Raw genomic sequence first — 19,286 nt, forward strand, 5'->3', positions numbered from 1 at the left:
ACCATTGTTTCAATCAATGTTGCTGGATCGAATAACAAAAAGATGTATTTTTCTGGAAAATTAACTACCCACGGACAAATGAAATTTCAAAAAAAAAACCAGAAATAATCAAAATTAATCATAGCCAAATCCAAATTGATGCAAATTAATGCATGTAGCATAAATTATAATGTTTAAAACGGGGAAATAAATTAATTTTCGTCTATTAGATAACTACCAGCTTCATCATAATTGCTATTGTGTGTGGTTTTGTATTTTTCCACTCAATGGATATTTATTCATTTAAAAAGGACAACCACATCTGGCTGATCATTTGATTTTTCTTTCATTCTTGCTTCTTTTCTTGCTTCCCAGCCAATTCATTCATCGAAAATGAAAAGAAAAATTTTATTAGCCGAAAAAGAAAACGTCCTTCAATTTTGTATGTATACAATCTACATTGTACATTGCTCGTTTCTTTCTTTCGAGAAAATTCATACGTTTGTTCTTCATTCATTTTGGATGTTGGTTGAAAATGACCTCTAATTTGTTGGTTTTAATACTATATGAACACACACGTGAACGAGTACTGAAACACGTATCCAATTTTGTTTCAGAAACAACATTGTTGTTGTTGTCGTTTTTATCCTGTAGGCATCATAGATTTGTGATGAATAGACTTGAATATATTATTTCTGCTTATAATTCCAATTATCATTATTCAACACTGGATATTAACGCAATTCACATCGATCCACCACGCTCATATCAAAATCAAGGTTGTTCGTAATTTTTTTTATCACGAGAAAATCATAAAAATGACCAATCAATAATGATGGAACATTCGAGAAACCAAGATTAATATCGATATGTTCGTTTTACGAATCATATCAAATCATTAAATCAAAATGACAAATTCTACATCTATCATCAACGATGAAATATGTCCCCTTCATAGATGTAGATTGAAATTTGATTTCGTTTGATTTGAATTATGATTATTTGCTTCTTGTCTTTTGATCAATCGATTAATCAAGCAAATAATCAATCGATCATGGCCATTTCTTTCGATGTTAATGGAATGCCCATCGCAATGTAGAAAGAAGGTGCAAATTATCACATGATATGGTAATTTCCTCATGGATCAAGATCAACAATAATCAATCAAAGCAAAATGCCTTTTCTTTTCACTTCACCATTCTTTATTTGATTTATTGTCATTATCAGTTTTGATGATTATTTTCAATCATCGTTTTTTCATTCCATTATCCATTCAAATTGATAATGTATACGATCATGTGATGATGAATCCTGATTATAAATTGGCAATTTAGTTTCAACGGTCAAAATATTCGTTTGTTCATCATAATTAAAGCGTATGATTCGTGGATCTGATACATGTCCATTCAATTTAAAGGAAGTTGGCAGCTTTGGCACACCAAGAATATTGATGAAATTTATGTTTTGTGTTGTTTGATATCCAAGCCATTGTGATTGGATAGTTAATGTATTCTGAATTAAAAACAAATCAGTTCAGAAAAACTTTCAATATATTCACTATATACTCACATTTACAGCATCAAAATTGTAAAAATTGTAATGTCCAGTTTTATCTGGATTCAAACTATCACCGGAATCCCAATACAATGATCCTTTGGCAAATGAAGTTTGATTGTCTAGAGCTACAATCAGTAAGAAATCTTTTGTTTTCATCAATTCCGTATTGTCGTGTGGTTCTTGTGTCGGTATGATTGAACCACCACGAACGAAAACATAATCAATATCGTCATATGAATCATTCATTGTTATGTATTGTCCTTGGCTTTCGAATGATACTTTCCTATTGTACCATGTGCCTTTTGGTAGATAGATTTTATGCTGAAATGAAAAACAACAGTTTGTAGTGCACTCAGTAATTATTTGTAAAATATCATGAAACATCTCAAAACAAACCTGAGTCTGGTTAGGGTATAGAATCGGAGCTATCAACACTGAATCGCCCCACATGAATTGTGTTTCAATTTCATATGTATGTTCATCATGTGGAAATTCGAAAAACATTGGACGCAAAACAGTTCCGCCATTCTTGTGAACATGATAGAACAGTGTGTATAAGTGAGCCAGAAATCTATATCGATATTGAAGTGAACTTCGTGCTGCTCTAATAACACTTTCACCCAAAGCTGCTGGATCTTGATCGATTGCATGGATGTCATTATGATTACGAGCAAACGAATAAAAAGCACCAAGTTGATACCATCGAATACAAAGTTCTTCAGCCGTATTGCCGCCGAATCCACAAATATCAGCTCCTACCATTGGTATGCCAAACATGTTGAAATTCAATATAGATGGTATAGTCCATCTCATTGAAGACCAATCGGAGAGAATATCACCGTTCCAATGATAAGCCCAATGGCCATGTCCAGGTGCTGTAGCGCGAGATATAATAAATGGTCGTTTATTCAATTTAGTCAGTGCCCTGAAATAGATTCGGTTAGATTAATCTTTTTTTTGTAACACATTTGAATCCAACTTACGCATTCGTAGCCATCGCCATCGATAAGGAATACAAATTGTGCAAATTATAATGTAGTTGATCATTATAATGACGAGCAGTCATGCAAAGGGTTTTATGTCTTAAAGTCAGACTATCATCAGTCATTCCGGGTACGTATTGTGGATTTTCAATTTCTGATTCAGGACAACCATGCTCTTCACCATTATAAAAATTCGATGGCTCATTCATATCGAGCCAAGCGCCATCGAATGCGATTGTTTTATGGTACTCAGCAAACATGTCCATCCAATATTCGGTTGCATTAGGATGGCTGAAATCAGGCCATACTGTAGATTTTCCATTCCAGACTTTTCCACGAAATATTTTATTGGATGAATTTTTGACGAATACATCAAGTTCAACACCGCTATCGAATGGCTTATAGGAACCAGCAGGTTCTCCACTTGAAATACCACAGTCAAACATGGGTATAAATTTCTGTCCATTCGGATGCAATACGTTATTTATGAAATCTGGCAATTCTTTGAATCGTTTGTGGTCATACGTAAAATCATTATTCGAATTAAACGCATCAATATCGGTCCATTGAACGTCCATAGGAATTCCTACCACTCTGTTTCGTGTATAAGTCGCATTTAAATTTGTAAAATTATTGTATCCATATCGGCATTGTTGGTAGCCCAATGACCAAAACGGTGGCATAGCTGGTAAACCGATCAAATTTTGATATTGCGAAATAACATCCTCCGGTTTAGGACCAAAAAAGACGAAAAAGTCTAAAATTCCACCGATTGTACGAAATGTGATGGCAGGTGACGGTTGAGTAATAATGTCCATTGCGTTGCTATTGAACAAGAACACACCACTTGCAGATTTTTTCGGACTTTCATCTTCAACTGTCAGATAAAATGGATGGTTTCCATACAAAGCCTTGTCAGTTACTGGATATTGATCTCTTGTCCATTGAGTATAACGTTTCCAGTTTGTATTTTTACGGAATGGTGCACGATGTTCACCAAGGCCATAAATATATTTGGAGGGCAGTCTTGATGTTACATGAATCAATTGATCTGAGTATACCATGTAAGCAAGATTAATATCAAAAATTGATTGATTGGTTTCACGTCTTCGAACGATAAGATGAGAGCCGTCCAGTTCCACTGAATACAATCGAGAATTCGATGATGATGATGATGTTGTAGAAGGTAGATTTAATTTTGGTATCGGCACTTCATATCTTTTTTTGTTTGCGTCGATAAATTTGAGTCGAATTACTTTATCGTTCAATTCATGGATTTCGATATTTATGTTTTCAATATCACGAGCGAATCCAGATGATCGATTACGTTTTAATTGAATGAGATTTTTTGAATGTTTTTCAATTTTGTAGCCAATGTAATTTTCACCATAATAGCAATAAGGTACATTCAGATTGGGAAGAGCTTTGCTTGACAAATTCTTCAAATCATTACCGGTTGTCTTCCAACAACATCCACGTTGTTCGCAAACATTTTTCGATATTGGAGGATCAGGATTACAATCAATACGATCTTCATTTCGGATCGTGCTACATTTCAAGGAATCAGAAGTTACAAATGTAACCAGTGATATGATTAAAGAAAAGAGAAAAAATAATTTTGTCAATGCCATGGTTTGGATGAATTTTATGGGCATCAAAACTTGAGTTTTTATGTGTAAAAATTTAAAAATTTTTGTTGCCAATTTAAAACGAAATTCAATCGTTTTTAAGTTCAAGTAGTTTGAGAGGCACTTGAAAAAATTAAGATAATTTTTTGGGGGTTTTTATTATTAAATTAAATAAAATGTACAGATTATATTATACAAGGTTAAGCAAAAAAACAATTTTAAAAACAAAAGTGATTATAATAGATCCCAATAAAGTTGATGGTGAATTTTTGTTGCCAATTTAAAACGAAATTCAATCGTTTTTAAGTTCAAGTAGTTTGAGAGGCACTTGAAAAAATTAAGATAATTTTTTTGGGTTTTTATTATTAAATTAAATAAAATGTACAGGTTATATTATACAAGATTAAGCAAAAAAAACAATTTTAAACAGACAAAAGTGATTATAATAGATCCCAATAAAGTTGATGGTAAATTTTTGTTTGATCATTGTATAACGAAATTCAATCGTTTTTAAGTTCAAGTAGTTTGAGAGGCACTTGAAAAAATTAAGATAATTTTTTTGGGTTTTTAGTACAAACATAACTATTTAGTATGAGCTTATGAGCATGCGGAAAAACTTTTGAATGCCGCTGAACATTATCAGAAGTAGAATTCCAAAGAAACGCAAATAGCTCAGCACACGTTGTACAGGTTATATTATACAAGATTAAGCAAAAAAAACAATTTTAAACAGACAAAAGTGTTTTATAATAGATCCCAATAAAGTTGATGGTGAATTTGTTGTTTGATCATTGTATAATGGAAGGCGTATCCTATAGGATCTATTTGATAGATCGATTATCATGTTCAGTCGCAATATTGAACCACAAAGTGGTTTGCTCAATGTATGATGGGCTTGTTCATATTTAAAGTTAAATCCATCTTTTTTTCCATCAATCGAGATAAATTGCGGCTGTTGATAGAATCCAAGGATGATGATTTCCTCGATAATCAGATTGGTTCGGTAGCCAAGATGTTTGGATTCAATGTTCAAATTTTGCTATAAAAAAATAGTCAATTATTCATTATTATAGTCAGAATGTCAAATATTAGAAATTACATTTTTCACTGTAAAATCATAAAGATTAAATTGTCCAAGTTGTTCGGTATCAATGTAATCACCAGCATCCAAATACAATTGTCCAGTAGCAGCCGATAATTCATTTTCGAGTATAACTAACAAACTGAAAGGTTCTTGTCTCGTTGCTTCCGATGTTATATTTGGTTTCTGTATCGGAATAATTGATCCAGAACGATAATAAACATTGGGATATGTGAATAAAGCGGGCATCGACATGAATTGACCTTTGCCTTCAATACGTTGATAATCACCGACAAAAAACCATGTGCCTTTGGGAAAATATACATGGATCTATAATAATGAAAATTGTATCAATAAATAAAGTAATAACTAGAATTCATTTGATGATCGAACCTTTTTTTGATTAGGTGATAATGCCGGTGCAATCATCATTGATTTACCCCACATAAATTGCGAATCAATCTTGTATGCATTTTCATCGTCGGAGAATTCAAAAAACAATGGACGCAAAACTGTGCCTCCATTTTTGTGTACATTATAGAACAATGTGTACAGATAGGATAAATGAGCATATCGAATACGAAGAGCATTTTTGGCTGCTTGTACTACATGCGGTCCTAATGCTGCTGGATCTTGATCAATACCATCGTCTGTATTATGGTTACGTGCAAACGTATAGAATGCACCCAATTGATGCCATCGAGCGCAAAGTTCTTCGGTTGTGTTTCCATTGAAGCCACATATATCAGCGCCTACCATTGGAATACCAAATAGATTGAAATTCAATATAGATGATATTGACCAATTCATTGAAGACCAATCAGAAACAATGTCACCAGTCCAATGATAAGCCCAATGGCCATGACCAGGCGCTGTTGCGCGAGATATAATAAATGGACGCTTTTTCAACGTATTTTTCAATGCACTTGATGAGAATAAATTAGATTATTCTATCGAAATTAACAAATAATAAACTTACTCGTTTGTGACGATAGCTTCTTGTAATCCATACAAATTATGGAGATTATAATGAAGTTGACCATTGTAATGTCGAGCTGTCATACACAATGTTTTACGTTTCAATGTCAAACTCTCGTCGACCATGCCTGGTGTGTATGGAGGTGTTTCGAAATCATTTTTGGGACAACCAATATTCTGACCGTCTAGAAAATTCGATGGTTCATTCATATCGATCCAGGCACCATCGAATGAAATCGTTTTATGATATTGAGAAAGCATCCTTGTCCAATATAATGTTGCATTTGGATGAAAGAAATCTGGCCATACTGTTGACTTTCGATTCCAAACTTTTCCGTAGAAAAGGTGATCTGACGAATTTTTGATGAACACATTCATTTGAAGGCCGACATCGAATGGTTGATATGAATTCGGAGCCTCGCCAGCTGATATTCCAGGATCAAACATCGGTATGAATTTCATTCCATTTTTGTGTAAAACTTTGTTTATAAAATCGGGCAATCCTTTGAAGTTTTTTTCATCATAAGTAAAATCATTATTGGAATCCATTATATCAATATCGGTCCATTGAACATCCATTGGAATTTCAACGTCACGATTTCTAGTGAATGTTGCCAACAGATTGCTCATGTTTCGGTAACCAAATCGTGAAAGGTGAAAACCCAAAGACCAAAACGGTGGCATCGACGGTAAACCAATCAGATTATGATATTGGCACACAACGTCTTCTGCTTTAGGACCGAAAAATAGGAAAAAATCTAGTATGCCGCCTATTGTACGGAAAGTAATGGCCGGTTGAGGTTGAGTTATAATATCCATAGCATTGCTGTTGAATAAGAAAACACCACTTGCTGGTCGTTTGTCGTTGTATTCTTCAACTGTCATATAGAATGGATGGGATCCATATAATGCCATATCAGGCAAAGGATATTGATCTCGATTAAACATTGTATATCGTTTCCAGTTAGTAGGTTTTCGAAATGGTTCTCGATGTTCACCGAGACCATACACAAAATCTGAAGGCAATCGTGTTGTCATCTGTATGAATTGGTCTGAATATATCAACAATGCTAAATTTACATGGAATACAGCTTGACCATTTTCACGGCGACGAATGACTAGATTGGAATCATGAAGTTCAATAGAATATAGTTTTGAATGTGACACAGATGTAACGGGTACGTTCAATTTAGGCACAGGAACTTCGAAACGAGGATTTTCCAGATCACTAAATTTGATTCGAATCATTTGATCAGTGAGTTGATAAATATCAATTTTGACATTTTGAATATCACGAGGAAAACCAGAAGGGTGAACTCGTTTCAAGTGAACATAAGTGTGAGTTTCTTCTGATCGATTCTCGATAATTTTGTAGCCAACATGATCAACGGGATCAAAGTAACAAAATGGAATATCAACATTAGGTAAAGCTTTTGTTGTTCGTAATGTGTAATTTGAATATTTCTCTTTGATTGGATTCCAGCAACACCCACGTTTTTCACATATTTCTTTTGAGATTGGTGGATCCGGATTACAATCGATTCGATCTTCAGGCCTGACCAATTGGCATTTTTCAAAGATTTTCATTTGTGCAATATATGCTTCATCATCCAAGGTTTTTATCGAATCGTTTTCAACATTTTGATTATAACGAACTATGGCCACTATTAAAAATATCAATGACAATAACGAAAAAAGTGCGACAGACGATAGAAATAAAATGTTGAATTTTTTACGGACACGTTGAAATTCTAGTCGTTGTTCGTGTATAAAACTTAGCCATGATCGTTGATGTGGGTAATATAATGTATCACGATTGAATAATTCAACATTGTCAAAATCCATAATGGATTCAAATTCAGGATCATTTTTCAGTCGTTTGTGATTGAATTGAGAATGCGACATCATGTGTAGTTTATTTTGAAATCTAGATATATGAGAAAAATAAATAAAACGAATGTAAATCAATGCACAATGCACTATAATTTCTAATTAAAAATAAATCGCCATCACAATTGTGATGAGCAAAATGAGAATCCATCCATTGATGCCCAGTATCATTTCATTTAATCAACGAATGAGATTATTGTCTAGGTTACGATTGCAACCAAAAAAATCTTGTTGGGTGTTGTCAGTTTGTCATCATTGAAAATAAAAGATTTATTTACCGTTGTTTGAGCAAGAAAAAGATGCAAATCAAAAAAATCTAGAAGCTAAGTAATAAAAATGTCAATCAATTAGAAAACAATAAATATGGGTGTTACTGATAATGATGATGATGTGTACGACGAAAACAGCAACAATGACAAAAACGGTAAATATTTGGGTTTCATCATTTTATTTCTCAGACGACGCAATTATTATCATCAGCTGTGTGAATTGATAACACAGAAAAGAAAGTAGGGTTAGTACTAACCAAAAAAGGTTAGTACTAACCCTAAAAACTAACCCAAGAAGGTTAGTACTAACCTTCTTGGGTTAGTACTAACCATTTTGGGTTAGTGCTAACCTGCAATGCTAACCTTCTTGGGTTAGTGCTAACCTTTTTGGGTTAGCAATCACCCGAATTGGTTAGCGCTATCCATTATTTTAAAATTAAAATTTAATTTTTTTTGTATTATAAGATAAATTATCAATAATCATTAATTAATAAATTAATATTTATAGTGAAAAAATAAATCAGAAAAATAATTTTCGACCAAAACAACAGAGTAATCGATATATAATGAAATCAATTTATAAGCAAAAATTTATAACTAAATTATTCAGATTTATTATTATTTAATGAATATTATATCAAATACCGAAATGTAATTATCAAAATTTTAAAAAAGATGGTCATCATAAATCATTTTGGAGTGCGAAACAACGATGATGATATCGATAATAATCAAGATGGTCATCCAATTCAACAATCAATGGCTACAAAAATGGCCATCATGAATCGTCATCATCCTGCTACACTGATTGATTCACCAAATATGATGATAATGTCGCCACAATTACAGCATCATAATTTTCAACACCATCAACAACAACAACGGAATATTGTACATGTGCTGTAATCAAACATCCATGAATGCAAATATTCCACCATCATCATATCATCAAGCAGCAGCAACAGCTGCATCGCCACAACAAATACCAATTTCAATACCAAATTCACAATCATTTGATGCTGCTACTAATGAAATTCGTGATGATTCGCATACATTTAATTTATACATGTAATAACATTATGTGGACATAACATGGTTATAATCGTATCGAATATTATGTTCGCAGCTATGATTGAGGAATGGACACTATTGAAATATTATAAAGCTTTATTGATCAAGTATAGTTTATTTTTATAATCTGAATATATGTTTTTCAATAAAAATAAAAAATGAATAACAACAAAAATTTTGAAACAGTATTGAAATATAATACAAACACAGGATGTCAAAGAAAACGTTGATCGTGCGATTTTGAAATTGATTTTTGTATGGGGTAAACTGGACATAAACATCTTCATGAAATAGAAAATAATAAACCGAATTCGGAAAGTTGATGTCAGGTTAAACTCAAATGAAATTCTTAACGATAATTTAATAATCCAATTTACCAATTTGTGATAAAGGTCAATTATTACGTTCCATTGAAATTACATTATAATTTTTTTTCATCAATTATGCTGCTGATATGATAATATCTATCAAATCATGAGTTGATTTTTTATTCATTTTTCATGCTAAGTCTACGGCAAAAACAATGAATTCATTTTGCCGCCAAAAATTTCCATGTCCAACTAATGGGCAACTGCGCATAGTCATATAGATGTAGTGCGCTAACTATTTTTAATGCAAATACTGCGCGCTTCTATTCCCCATACAAATTTGAATTTGATCGTTGGAAAAATCGAACATTAAAATTCAACGGTCGTCGAAGACGGTTGTCCTCACTCAACTTTGCGCTATTTTTCGTGATCATGTCGTGATATTTTTTTCATTTTTTTTCTATTTTAATCGTAGATTTTTGCACTAAATTTTGGAACAAAGAATTTAATCGATTCAAGATTATCGTTGTTCAAACTTATTGTGGTCTAAGATCAAAAATTGGCCCCGAAATCGATGAAGATCGTTTGGTTCGGTCATCATGTAATCATGATACAAGTTGGCGAAAAAATCCCATTTTCGATGACTTTCAAATGTATTTATGACATTTTGTTTTTCATCAAATTGTATTCAATCAAATCCTTTTCAAGTTTTCTTTTTCAGAGTCCATTATACTTGATGTATGATAATTGGAATTCGGATTAATATATGAAAACATGGTCAATGAGGTAATTTACATTTTGCCTTAGATTGAAAATGCTAACAATTTTCCTTGTCTTTTGAAGCATGAAATTTTCATTGATGATCAATGATCATTAGACATATAATTGGTGCCGTCTTTAGAAAAACGATCATGGTAATGATGCCGAACATTACAAATTTATTGGTGGATATCTGGTCACTAACATGGTACAATGTCCAATGAAACATCATGTTCACCATCAGGTAACTTTGGAATTTCGCTATCAATCAATGATTCTAACATTTACATTTCTCAAAGGCCTGCATTGGATTGAATTGTCGGAACAACTTATTCGGTAAGTCGACATATTCATTCTTCATATCTAATAAAGATTGGTCTATCTTTTTTTATCAGGTTCGTTCCTGAAATTTTACAATCATCAAATTGAAATTCGATTGATGATTATGTTCGAGATCAATTCGGCGGTTCCATTTTTCATCAGCATCCAATTCAAGAATAGTTTGACCATGTTCAACACATGATATCAGGTTAGGCTAGGGTTAGATTAGGCTTAGGAACACGGTCTGAGCTATTTCCTATTGAATTGGATGCTGATTGAATCTTTGGAATCAATGAAGCGATCGAAAACATGATTATAAGTTGAAGATTCATGGGATGGAACACATACTTGAAAATGATCATGGTAAGCAAATGAATAGATTAATTGAACAACTAATATTTATCTTTACTTAGGATTGCCGGCGAACAATTGGGAAATTGAATCTCGAACCACGGATAGAATTTGGACATTGTCTTGGAACATGGACCGCGAACATTGGATCTATTTCAAACGGGACAATTAACGTTGTATGGCGCAATTGGGATGTGGAATATGGATGTATTTTATTATTTATTTATAATATTTTTATAAATTAATATATCAATAAAATCAATTAAATTTCAATATATCGATTAAATTTTAATGGGGGGCAAATGTAATAAAAGGGGGTAAAAATTGCTGCAACAATCGCGTGATGAACGACACAATCGATGATTTCGATATATCGTTGCAACAATCGGCTGGCAAAATTGCTCATAACCCAAAAAGGTTAGTACTAACCCTAAATGGTTATTTTTTGTATAATAACCAAAAAAGGTTAGTACTAACCTTTTTACTTTCTTTTCTGTGAATGTATATGCTCATTCAATGGCATATATATATATAGTTTATAACCATACCATTACTTTCGATAAGAGTAGTGGTTCATATTTTTGTAAGACTTGAATTCTATTCTGATTCCATTCCATGATGATTATAAATTGGTAAATGTAGATTCTTGCTTGTAAATTTATGATAATCAGAATGATATGTTTTTACGTTTTTCACAGATTTATCCTGTTATTGGTTGGATTACGAACATCATAATGAATATATCTTCACATTGATCATTTATCAACAGCAATCCAACGACAAACAGTATGATTAAATGTTGATCAATTGACAATTTCCTTTAGTCGAAAAAAAAGACAAAGACACAAAATGAATAACAACATTAAATTCTCGCATAGTCTTTTTTCTGAATCATCAGCCAGAAAACGACAATAATTATAGTGAATGATGAAAAAAGGTTGTTGAATAGTGCTGATTTAGAATGAATGAAAACCGGGAAATTAACCATGGCCACTTGTGGCACACAATAGAGCTGTCACCAATATACGAAATAAAAAAAAATCACAATCACAATAGACGATTGACTGGCATACACAATGGAGATTAAACAAAATAATACCCACTGGGAAAGGGTGTTTTATTTGGTGTCAAGTATAAAAATTTGTTAACACAAGATTGAAGAGATATTTAATACTGACAATCAATTTTTCTTCCAAATGAAATAAACTTACATGATGATGATGATGATTTTTTGAATGTAACTCGATGGCAACAAAAAGTTTGATCATGACAATGATGTTGATTTTCTTTCGAAATAAATTAATCCTCTATTGATTGAAAATATAAAGATCGTCATGTATATTTGTTTGCTGATAAGACACATACAAACATCGAGACAAAAAAACAAGTGGCACTCTAAATGTTTGATTTTTAGGGGTCAAATTGTATGTGGTTCAATTTTTTTCAACATTCATCATGATAATCAGTAGTAATCAGTATAATGTTGTTGAATAAATGGCCAATCAGCCAAAGCTTAAGAATTCGAATTAATTTCATTATTATTTTATCGTTGTTGAGAGGTCCTCGCTCTCACTCTTCTTCTTTTTTAGTTGGCCAATTGAATGATGATGATTGATAATCAATTATCATTTATTTACCGATTTAGGTTTAGATTCCATTGATTTTGTATTCTATCTGTTTTGTGTGTCTATTAGATCTAATCATCATTATCATTATCAAATGACGAGTGGAATCAAAAGGTTTAGCTAATAGTGTTATCAAAAAAAAAGAAAATGATGTCCATTGACAATTTATGTAACGATAAAAACGAACTTCCTGGATTTCGAATTGTTTTTTATTTCTTTTAACCTAATCTTTCAAAGTGTTGATAATTTTGATGATGATTATAAAGACATAATGATGGTTTTTTGAGGTCGACATTTACGATGCAAGAGAGAAAGAGAGAGAAAAAATCTCATAAAAATGTGGGAATTTTTCGTTTTATTTTTTCTTAAATCCGATCTTTTTTAAATCGAAAAATTTTGAAAACAATCAAAAATGATGATGACAATAGTTCAGGATGGTAAAGTTCACAGTTTTTTTCTGTTCGCTGATCGTGATTTGGCCATGAGAGAACAAGAAAGAGAGAGAGAGAGAACTAGAAACCAAGATTGAGAAAAAATCATTAAAATAATCATCGAATGGTTTTTCTTTTTTCATCCGATTGATTTTCCATTTTCTTTTTAGACGTATTCGATGAACAAAGTAGAAAAATGTAAATATTATTTTTGTCTTTCACAAATTTTTTTTCTGTGTTATTTTTTTGGTGAGTGGGATACGAATGAGTTTCTATCGATGGATGATTTCATCATAGACATGATTATCATGTCTATGATTAACTAGATTAACATACTTTTAATGATGAAAAAATTGGATCAAACAGATTAGATCTTGTTGTCGTTTTATTCTCTGATAATTGTTGATGGAAATAAATCTGTAGGCTCGAAAAAAAAACAATCGACATCTTTGTTCCTTATCTGCAATGATTGGATTTGTAACCAATTTTTAAATCTAATAAAAATAGCAACAACAACTATAGTTTCTATAGAAAAAATTAGGGTGGATCGTCGATTCATTTTAGTGATTTCTAATTTAACTTTTTTTTCATTATGATTACGATTATGATGATGATGAGAAAATTCACAAATTCTATTCGTACACACACACAAAAGATTTATTTATCAGCAAAATCTGTTTTCCACCCACCGTGAAAATATGGTTAAAATGTCTAGTCTAGTTTTCTAGTTTTTATGTGTTAAGACTGACAATATACTTGTCATAGAATGAACTATACTAAATATTGGCTTACCTCATTTACTTATTTTAATTCAATCGCGCCCTATCATCAATTATGAATTGACTAATTCCATTCAGTAGTAATCGTCGTGGTGAAATTACTTAAATGAAATACAATCATTATCCATTCACATACCCATCGTGATAATGCAAACACATACTGACATACTGACATGACATAATGGTTTGGTAAACATAAACTCAATTTGTCTTTTTTCCAACCATAATTCAAACAACACTTGTTTGTCTATTCAATTTGTTTTTCATTTTTTTGAATGATAACTTGGAGAATTCAACTAAGTTATCCTTCAAAAACTGTTATTATTTGTCATGGTCTGTGTATCAGCATTGAAAATGACAACCAAAACAATATGACCAGAGAAAGAATGGATAGGAAATGGCTAAATTCACATTCAAACACAAACTCCTTTTGCAAACGAAAAACTTGACGTTATTATCATTAGGATCGACAATGATGATTATAATATAAAATTAAAGCGACTTTCCATCCTTTTTAAAATGGCGATGCTAATGTGTCAAAAATGAAAAATAGAATGGCTCCACTCACTTCTTGTTGATGATTAAGATCTCAATGCATATCAAGGATTATGGTTAGTGAGATAAAAAAAAGAAGAAGAAAATTAGATTTCCAACCATCTTCATCATCATTATCTTCTAAACATAAATAGTTGATGCCATTAGCCATCTACGTCCAGTCACCGTTACCGTTTATATGTTTTTTGAAAATTCAAATAATAAGTCTCACCATCTTGCCATATGTATCATCCTGAATGCACAGAACAAAGAAACGATGAAAAAAAGTTGGCCATCAGGTCATGGACAACTATATGTTTGAAAACAACAAATTCATCCTCATGAATGAAACGAATGTGTTAGAATTTATAATGAAAAATATAATTGGCTTTCATGAATGTCGAGCATTCATTTGAGGAATTCAATTCAAATAGCTTTTTTCATTTAAAATCGTGAACATTTCGGAAATTTCTGAAATTAAAATAAAGATGATGATGATAATAATAATAATTTTTTTTTAATTAAACAACAATGAATGTTGAATGAATAAATTGTTTGAATATAACAAGTAAATTGATGCTAAATCGGTGGTGGTGGTCGTCGTTGTCGAAAATCTGGAGCATCGACAACAATGTACTACCCCGTGAATAAAGATTAATGAAATTGGATAATGATGATGATGATGATGATCAACGTATAGCACCGGTCAGGCTGTCAGTGTGATTTGTTTATGAAAAATGAACCAATGAACCAAATTGCTATAATTTACTCATAACAAAAATTGATCACTGTCAGAAGAAAAAATTGTTTTCAAATATAAAATAAACGTGAATCTTATTTTGAGTGAAAAAATTATTTTTTAACTTTAATCACATAATCAAGTCTTTCAAGTACAGAAAAAAAAGACTCACAATTCATTTGCCGAATGAAAAAAGCATTTTATAGATTTTTCTCGAATCAATTTACAATTCAACTTTTTTTCGGTCCAATCATATTTTCGGGCCATAATTCGAAAAATGATAATCAAACTTTTCATTACTGGACCAACTTTTATTCAAATTTTTATGTGCAAAATAAATATAAAAAATTACAGAGTCGAAAACTTTTTACTCTCTTCAACAACGTTATTAATTGAGGTGGCACTGTATTCTTTTCGGAATTCTCATTCATTCATTCTGAAAGCTGGGAAAAAATACTTTTTTTTTTGTTACCATTTATCGGTGACATGGTCAATCACATAGATGGTGAAATAAAAATCATTGCACATACATATCAATCAACCTTACTTTGATCATCGATGAAATGAGAGAAAAAGAATCAGTTCGATCAATCAATCCGAATTTGATCTCCTACGTTCTTTTAGGTGATTGTTGTGTATACAATTTTGTTGTTGTTTTGTTTGGCTCGATATGTTCGATTTACCACGAAATTTTAATTTTGAATCAAGGTCATCGACGATGTGTGAATGAATATCGATTCTTTTCCATTTTATAAATCTCATAGATACGCGTTTGCTACTGATTGAAATATACAATTTGAGATTGAGAACAAGGAAGAGAAAATTGTATGTCATTCGGAATATGAATGCTTTGTGTGTGATCTAAAAATATCAATCAAAATATATCGATGACAATTGAACCGATGATGATCAACACTTGAAAGTTGTTAACTTCATCTTTATTCTTTTCTACCGGCTTAAAGGCGTTGAATATTTCAAACAGGAACTGGTGGCATTTTCATCCTCCACATAGTAGAAACATTAACTGTCGATAACAATGTTATTGATAGTCAAATTTGATACGAGAAGTAATTTGCAACATGTTCTAATCACATATACAATATGGTCGATTTATTATTTTATTTCTCACCATAATTATTATGTCACAACAACAACAATAACAATTACCATTACTATTTACATTTTGAAATATCATAATCATGTTTAGTACAAGAAATAAACAAAAAACAAAAAAATCACCGTACCGGTTACCACATATGTATCGAATAATGTTGTTTCCAGGCAATGTTCATCATCATCATCATCTTGTAATCATCATTAGATTTCAATGAGAAAAGAAAACATATGCGCATGAATTATTTTGCTGATGACAATCATCAAATTGTCGATGATGATGAAGATGATCATAATAAGGTGACAATGGTTTCGTGTTTTGACCGATCAAACAAGAACAAACGTTTGTTTTGTTGTTTTTCCATATGACCTGTTTGATTTGGTTTGGTTTTTTTTATCAGGATTCAGGAACTGAACTGATTCAAACAATCACCATCATCTTCATTATTACCAGAAATTTCAATGTCATGGTTAAGATGTTTGTTTGTTTTTATCGTCGAAATAATTATTTATTGAACGATGAACATTGATTCATTCATTTGTTCAATGATTCATTGAATTTTTGTCTGTCTCAATGTCCAATTCTTTGATGATGATGATGATGATTTAAATCAATTTTCTTCTTGTCTTTTCTATTTTTTCACTATTCATTTGCTACAATCTACTCACTCAATTGTGTATCGTGTGTATAATTATATCGAATATCTAGAGTGACATTTTGTTGCATACACCGTAAAAAAATAATTGAAATGAATCTCAGTCAGTGAACAAGAATCAATCAAATCATCAGAATGCAATTGTTGGAAAAAGAGAGAGAGAGAGAAATGGGTGGATTTTTCATTTTAATTGTTATAATTTTTAGTGTTAAAAAACCCTCGAAAAAAATAAAACAAGGATCAATCTGACCATGTATATGTGTATAGTCAATTTATGATTGTTTTTTGTAAACACATGAAAAATAATAAATCGTTGGCCTCTGAAAATTGATGATGATAGTCACTCACGATGTGGATATAATGATAATGATGATGATGAGTATTAACCACACACTGGACATACAACATGAGTGATAAATGATCGTGTGTTGACAAAGACATGATGAACACAGAAACAAATGTATTATTAGTATCTGATGATGAGAACATAATCCTTTGACTATTTAATGGTGATTAACAACAACAACAAAACAGAAATGAAAAAATGTTTGAAACTTTCCCAAATAAACATTTTTTTCACAACTAATTTTTATTGCTACATCGATGACCATTGTTGGTTTATTGTTAATACGTAAATCAATAGTCTGTCCAATAACTGGGACAGTAAATGTTGAAGACATGACAAATTATACAAGGGAGTCATATGATTTTGTTTTTGATTTACATTCAATACGTATTAATATAACAAAACAACATTAAATTTAAAAAAGAAATGTCAACAAAGTAACTATTGAAATGGCTGATACTTGATTTACAAAAGATTTAAACTCGTCTTGAAATGAAGAAAGAATCTTTTACTCATGGTTTATTATATCTACTCGCACTGTTCTATTTTTTTTGTTTTATTTTCTAAATTAAATTAATTGTATTGTATTGTTGTATGTATGTATTGTATGTATGTTGTATTTCCTCATTTTCATTCACATCCACTGAATCAAACTCAAAGTGGGTATAATCGTTGAAAAAGCTGATGACAATAAAATGGAATATAAATAGACACAACAGGAACAAAGATCAAAGAGAAGAGACATCTAAATTTATGATTTTCATTATCGCCTAATTGCATGCATGATGATAAATTGTTTTTGTGTGACAATGGGGAGTCATCATTAGCTGAATATGATATAGGAAATAGGAAAAAGGAAAAAAACGAAAATTGCCAATGATTTAGTCTGGAAATGGAAAACTAATAATTACTAGTAGATAGATTATTATCGGTATCTGGTTGATCGATGTTGTTATATAATGAATATATCAGACTGTAGTTAATTGATGGCACAATGAATTCCGTAAATCAATTTTTTTCTTTCATTTTTTCCATTAGTTCAGGTTAATTATTAATTTTCAATTTTCTTTGATAGTTCATTGTGTGTGCGTGTGCGTGTGCGTGTGTTTCAATTGATTGATTTTTTTTCTTTCCGTTCTTCCTTCTTATCCATCTTAATTTGTTTCAATCAGATGTAATTCGAATAATTATTATATATCGATGAACCATATTACTAACTTACCAGAAAAGATAAAATAAATCCATCTTGGTTTAATTGATAGCAAGTAATACTAGTAAGTGGACATTTGTATATCACCGAAAAATTGATTAATTTTCAATCATAAGACTAATTGTTTTTTTCCTCTCCAAATCGATTACTTGATGCAAATTTCCTGTTTTTAAAGATCAAAGTCTAAATAGATAGATTGAATTTTAATTTGTTCAAACATTTTTTGTTGTATTCATTTAGTCAAGCTATGCTATGTTGGTCAGGTTCTATTTTTCAATGTTTTTGTTTTATGTTGATGAAGATTCATCGTATTTGTAAGCCGAGTAAGAGAATAAATCCGTTCAGAAATGAAGAAACAAATTTTTTTTTAGAAGTTCCCACGTCAAGCAATGGAGAGGAAAATGAATGAAAAGTTTGCGATTTGTGTATATATGAAAACGTTCACAACACATTCGGAAAAAATGGGAAGAAAAATGATTGAATACTCGAAATTATTTGGTAATTCATACATTTTGTGTAAAAAAGGGTAGCCATTTGTCATTCGTTTTCGCATTAATCAACTGTAAAAACCAAACGGGAAAAAAATTTATGCAGAAACCTCAAGACAAACCAGATTATTGTCAATAGAATTTGGGATAAAAAAATGATAACTTTTATCCAGTTGTTGGGAAAGAAAAT

At 31.3% G+C, this 19,286-nt stretch overlaps 2 protein-coding genes across 2 annotated transcripts; both read right to left on the reverse strand.

The window, feature by feature from the left end:
* Positions 1-1,158: 1,158 nt before the first annotated feature.
* Positions 1,159-4,214, reverse strand: LOC124490900 (lysosomal alpha-glucosidase). Its single transcript, XM_047053476.2, has 4 exons — positions 2,520-4,214; positions 1,933-2,461; positions 1,549-1,857; positions 1,159-1,491 (listed from the first exon to the last, which is right to left on the reverse strand). Exons 1-4 carry the CDS (start codon positions 4,172-4,174, stop codon positions 1,237-1,239), a joined length of 2,748 nt encoding a protein of 915 aa, XP_046909432.2. The 5' UTR covers positions 4,175-4,214; the 3' UTR covers positions 1,159-1,236.
* A 440-nt stretch (positions 4,215-4,654) lies between these two features.
* LOC124490899 (lysosomal alpha-glucosidase) lies at positions 4,655-12,243 on the reverse strand. Its single transcript, XM_075734539.1, has 8 exons — positions 11,724-12,243; positions 8,375-8,419; positions 6,208-8,133; positions 5,622-6,153; positions 5,247-5,558; positions 5,015-5,186; positions 4,829-4,959; positions 4,655-4,729 (listed from the first exon to the last, which is right to left on the reverse strand). Coding segments are annotated over exons 3-7 (2,925 nt in total). The 5' UTR covers positions 8,115-8,133; positions 8,375-8,419; positions 11,724-12,243; the 3' UTR covers positions 4,655-4,729; positions 4,829-4,957.
* Between the last annotated feature and the right edge of the window lie 7,043 nt (positions 12,244-19,286).

The sequence above is a fragment of the Dermatophagoides farinae genome, chromosome 10 (assembly GCF_024713945.1).
Source record: "Dermatophagoides farinae isolate YC_2012a chromosome 10, ASM2471394v1, whole genome shotgun sequence".
NCBI lineage: Eukaryota > Metazoa > Arthropoda > Arachnida > Sarcoptiformes > Pyroglyphidae > Dermatophagoides > Dermatophagoides farinae.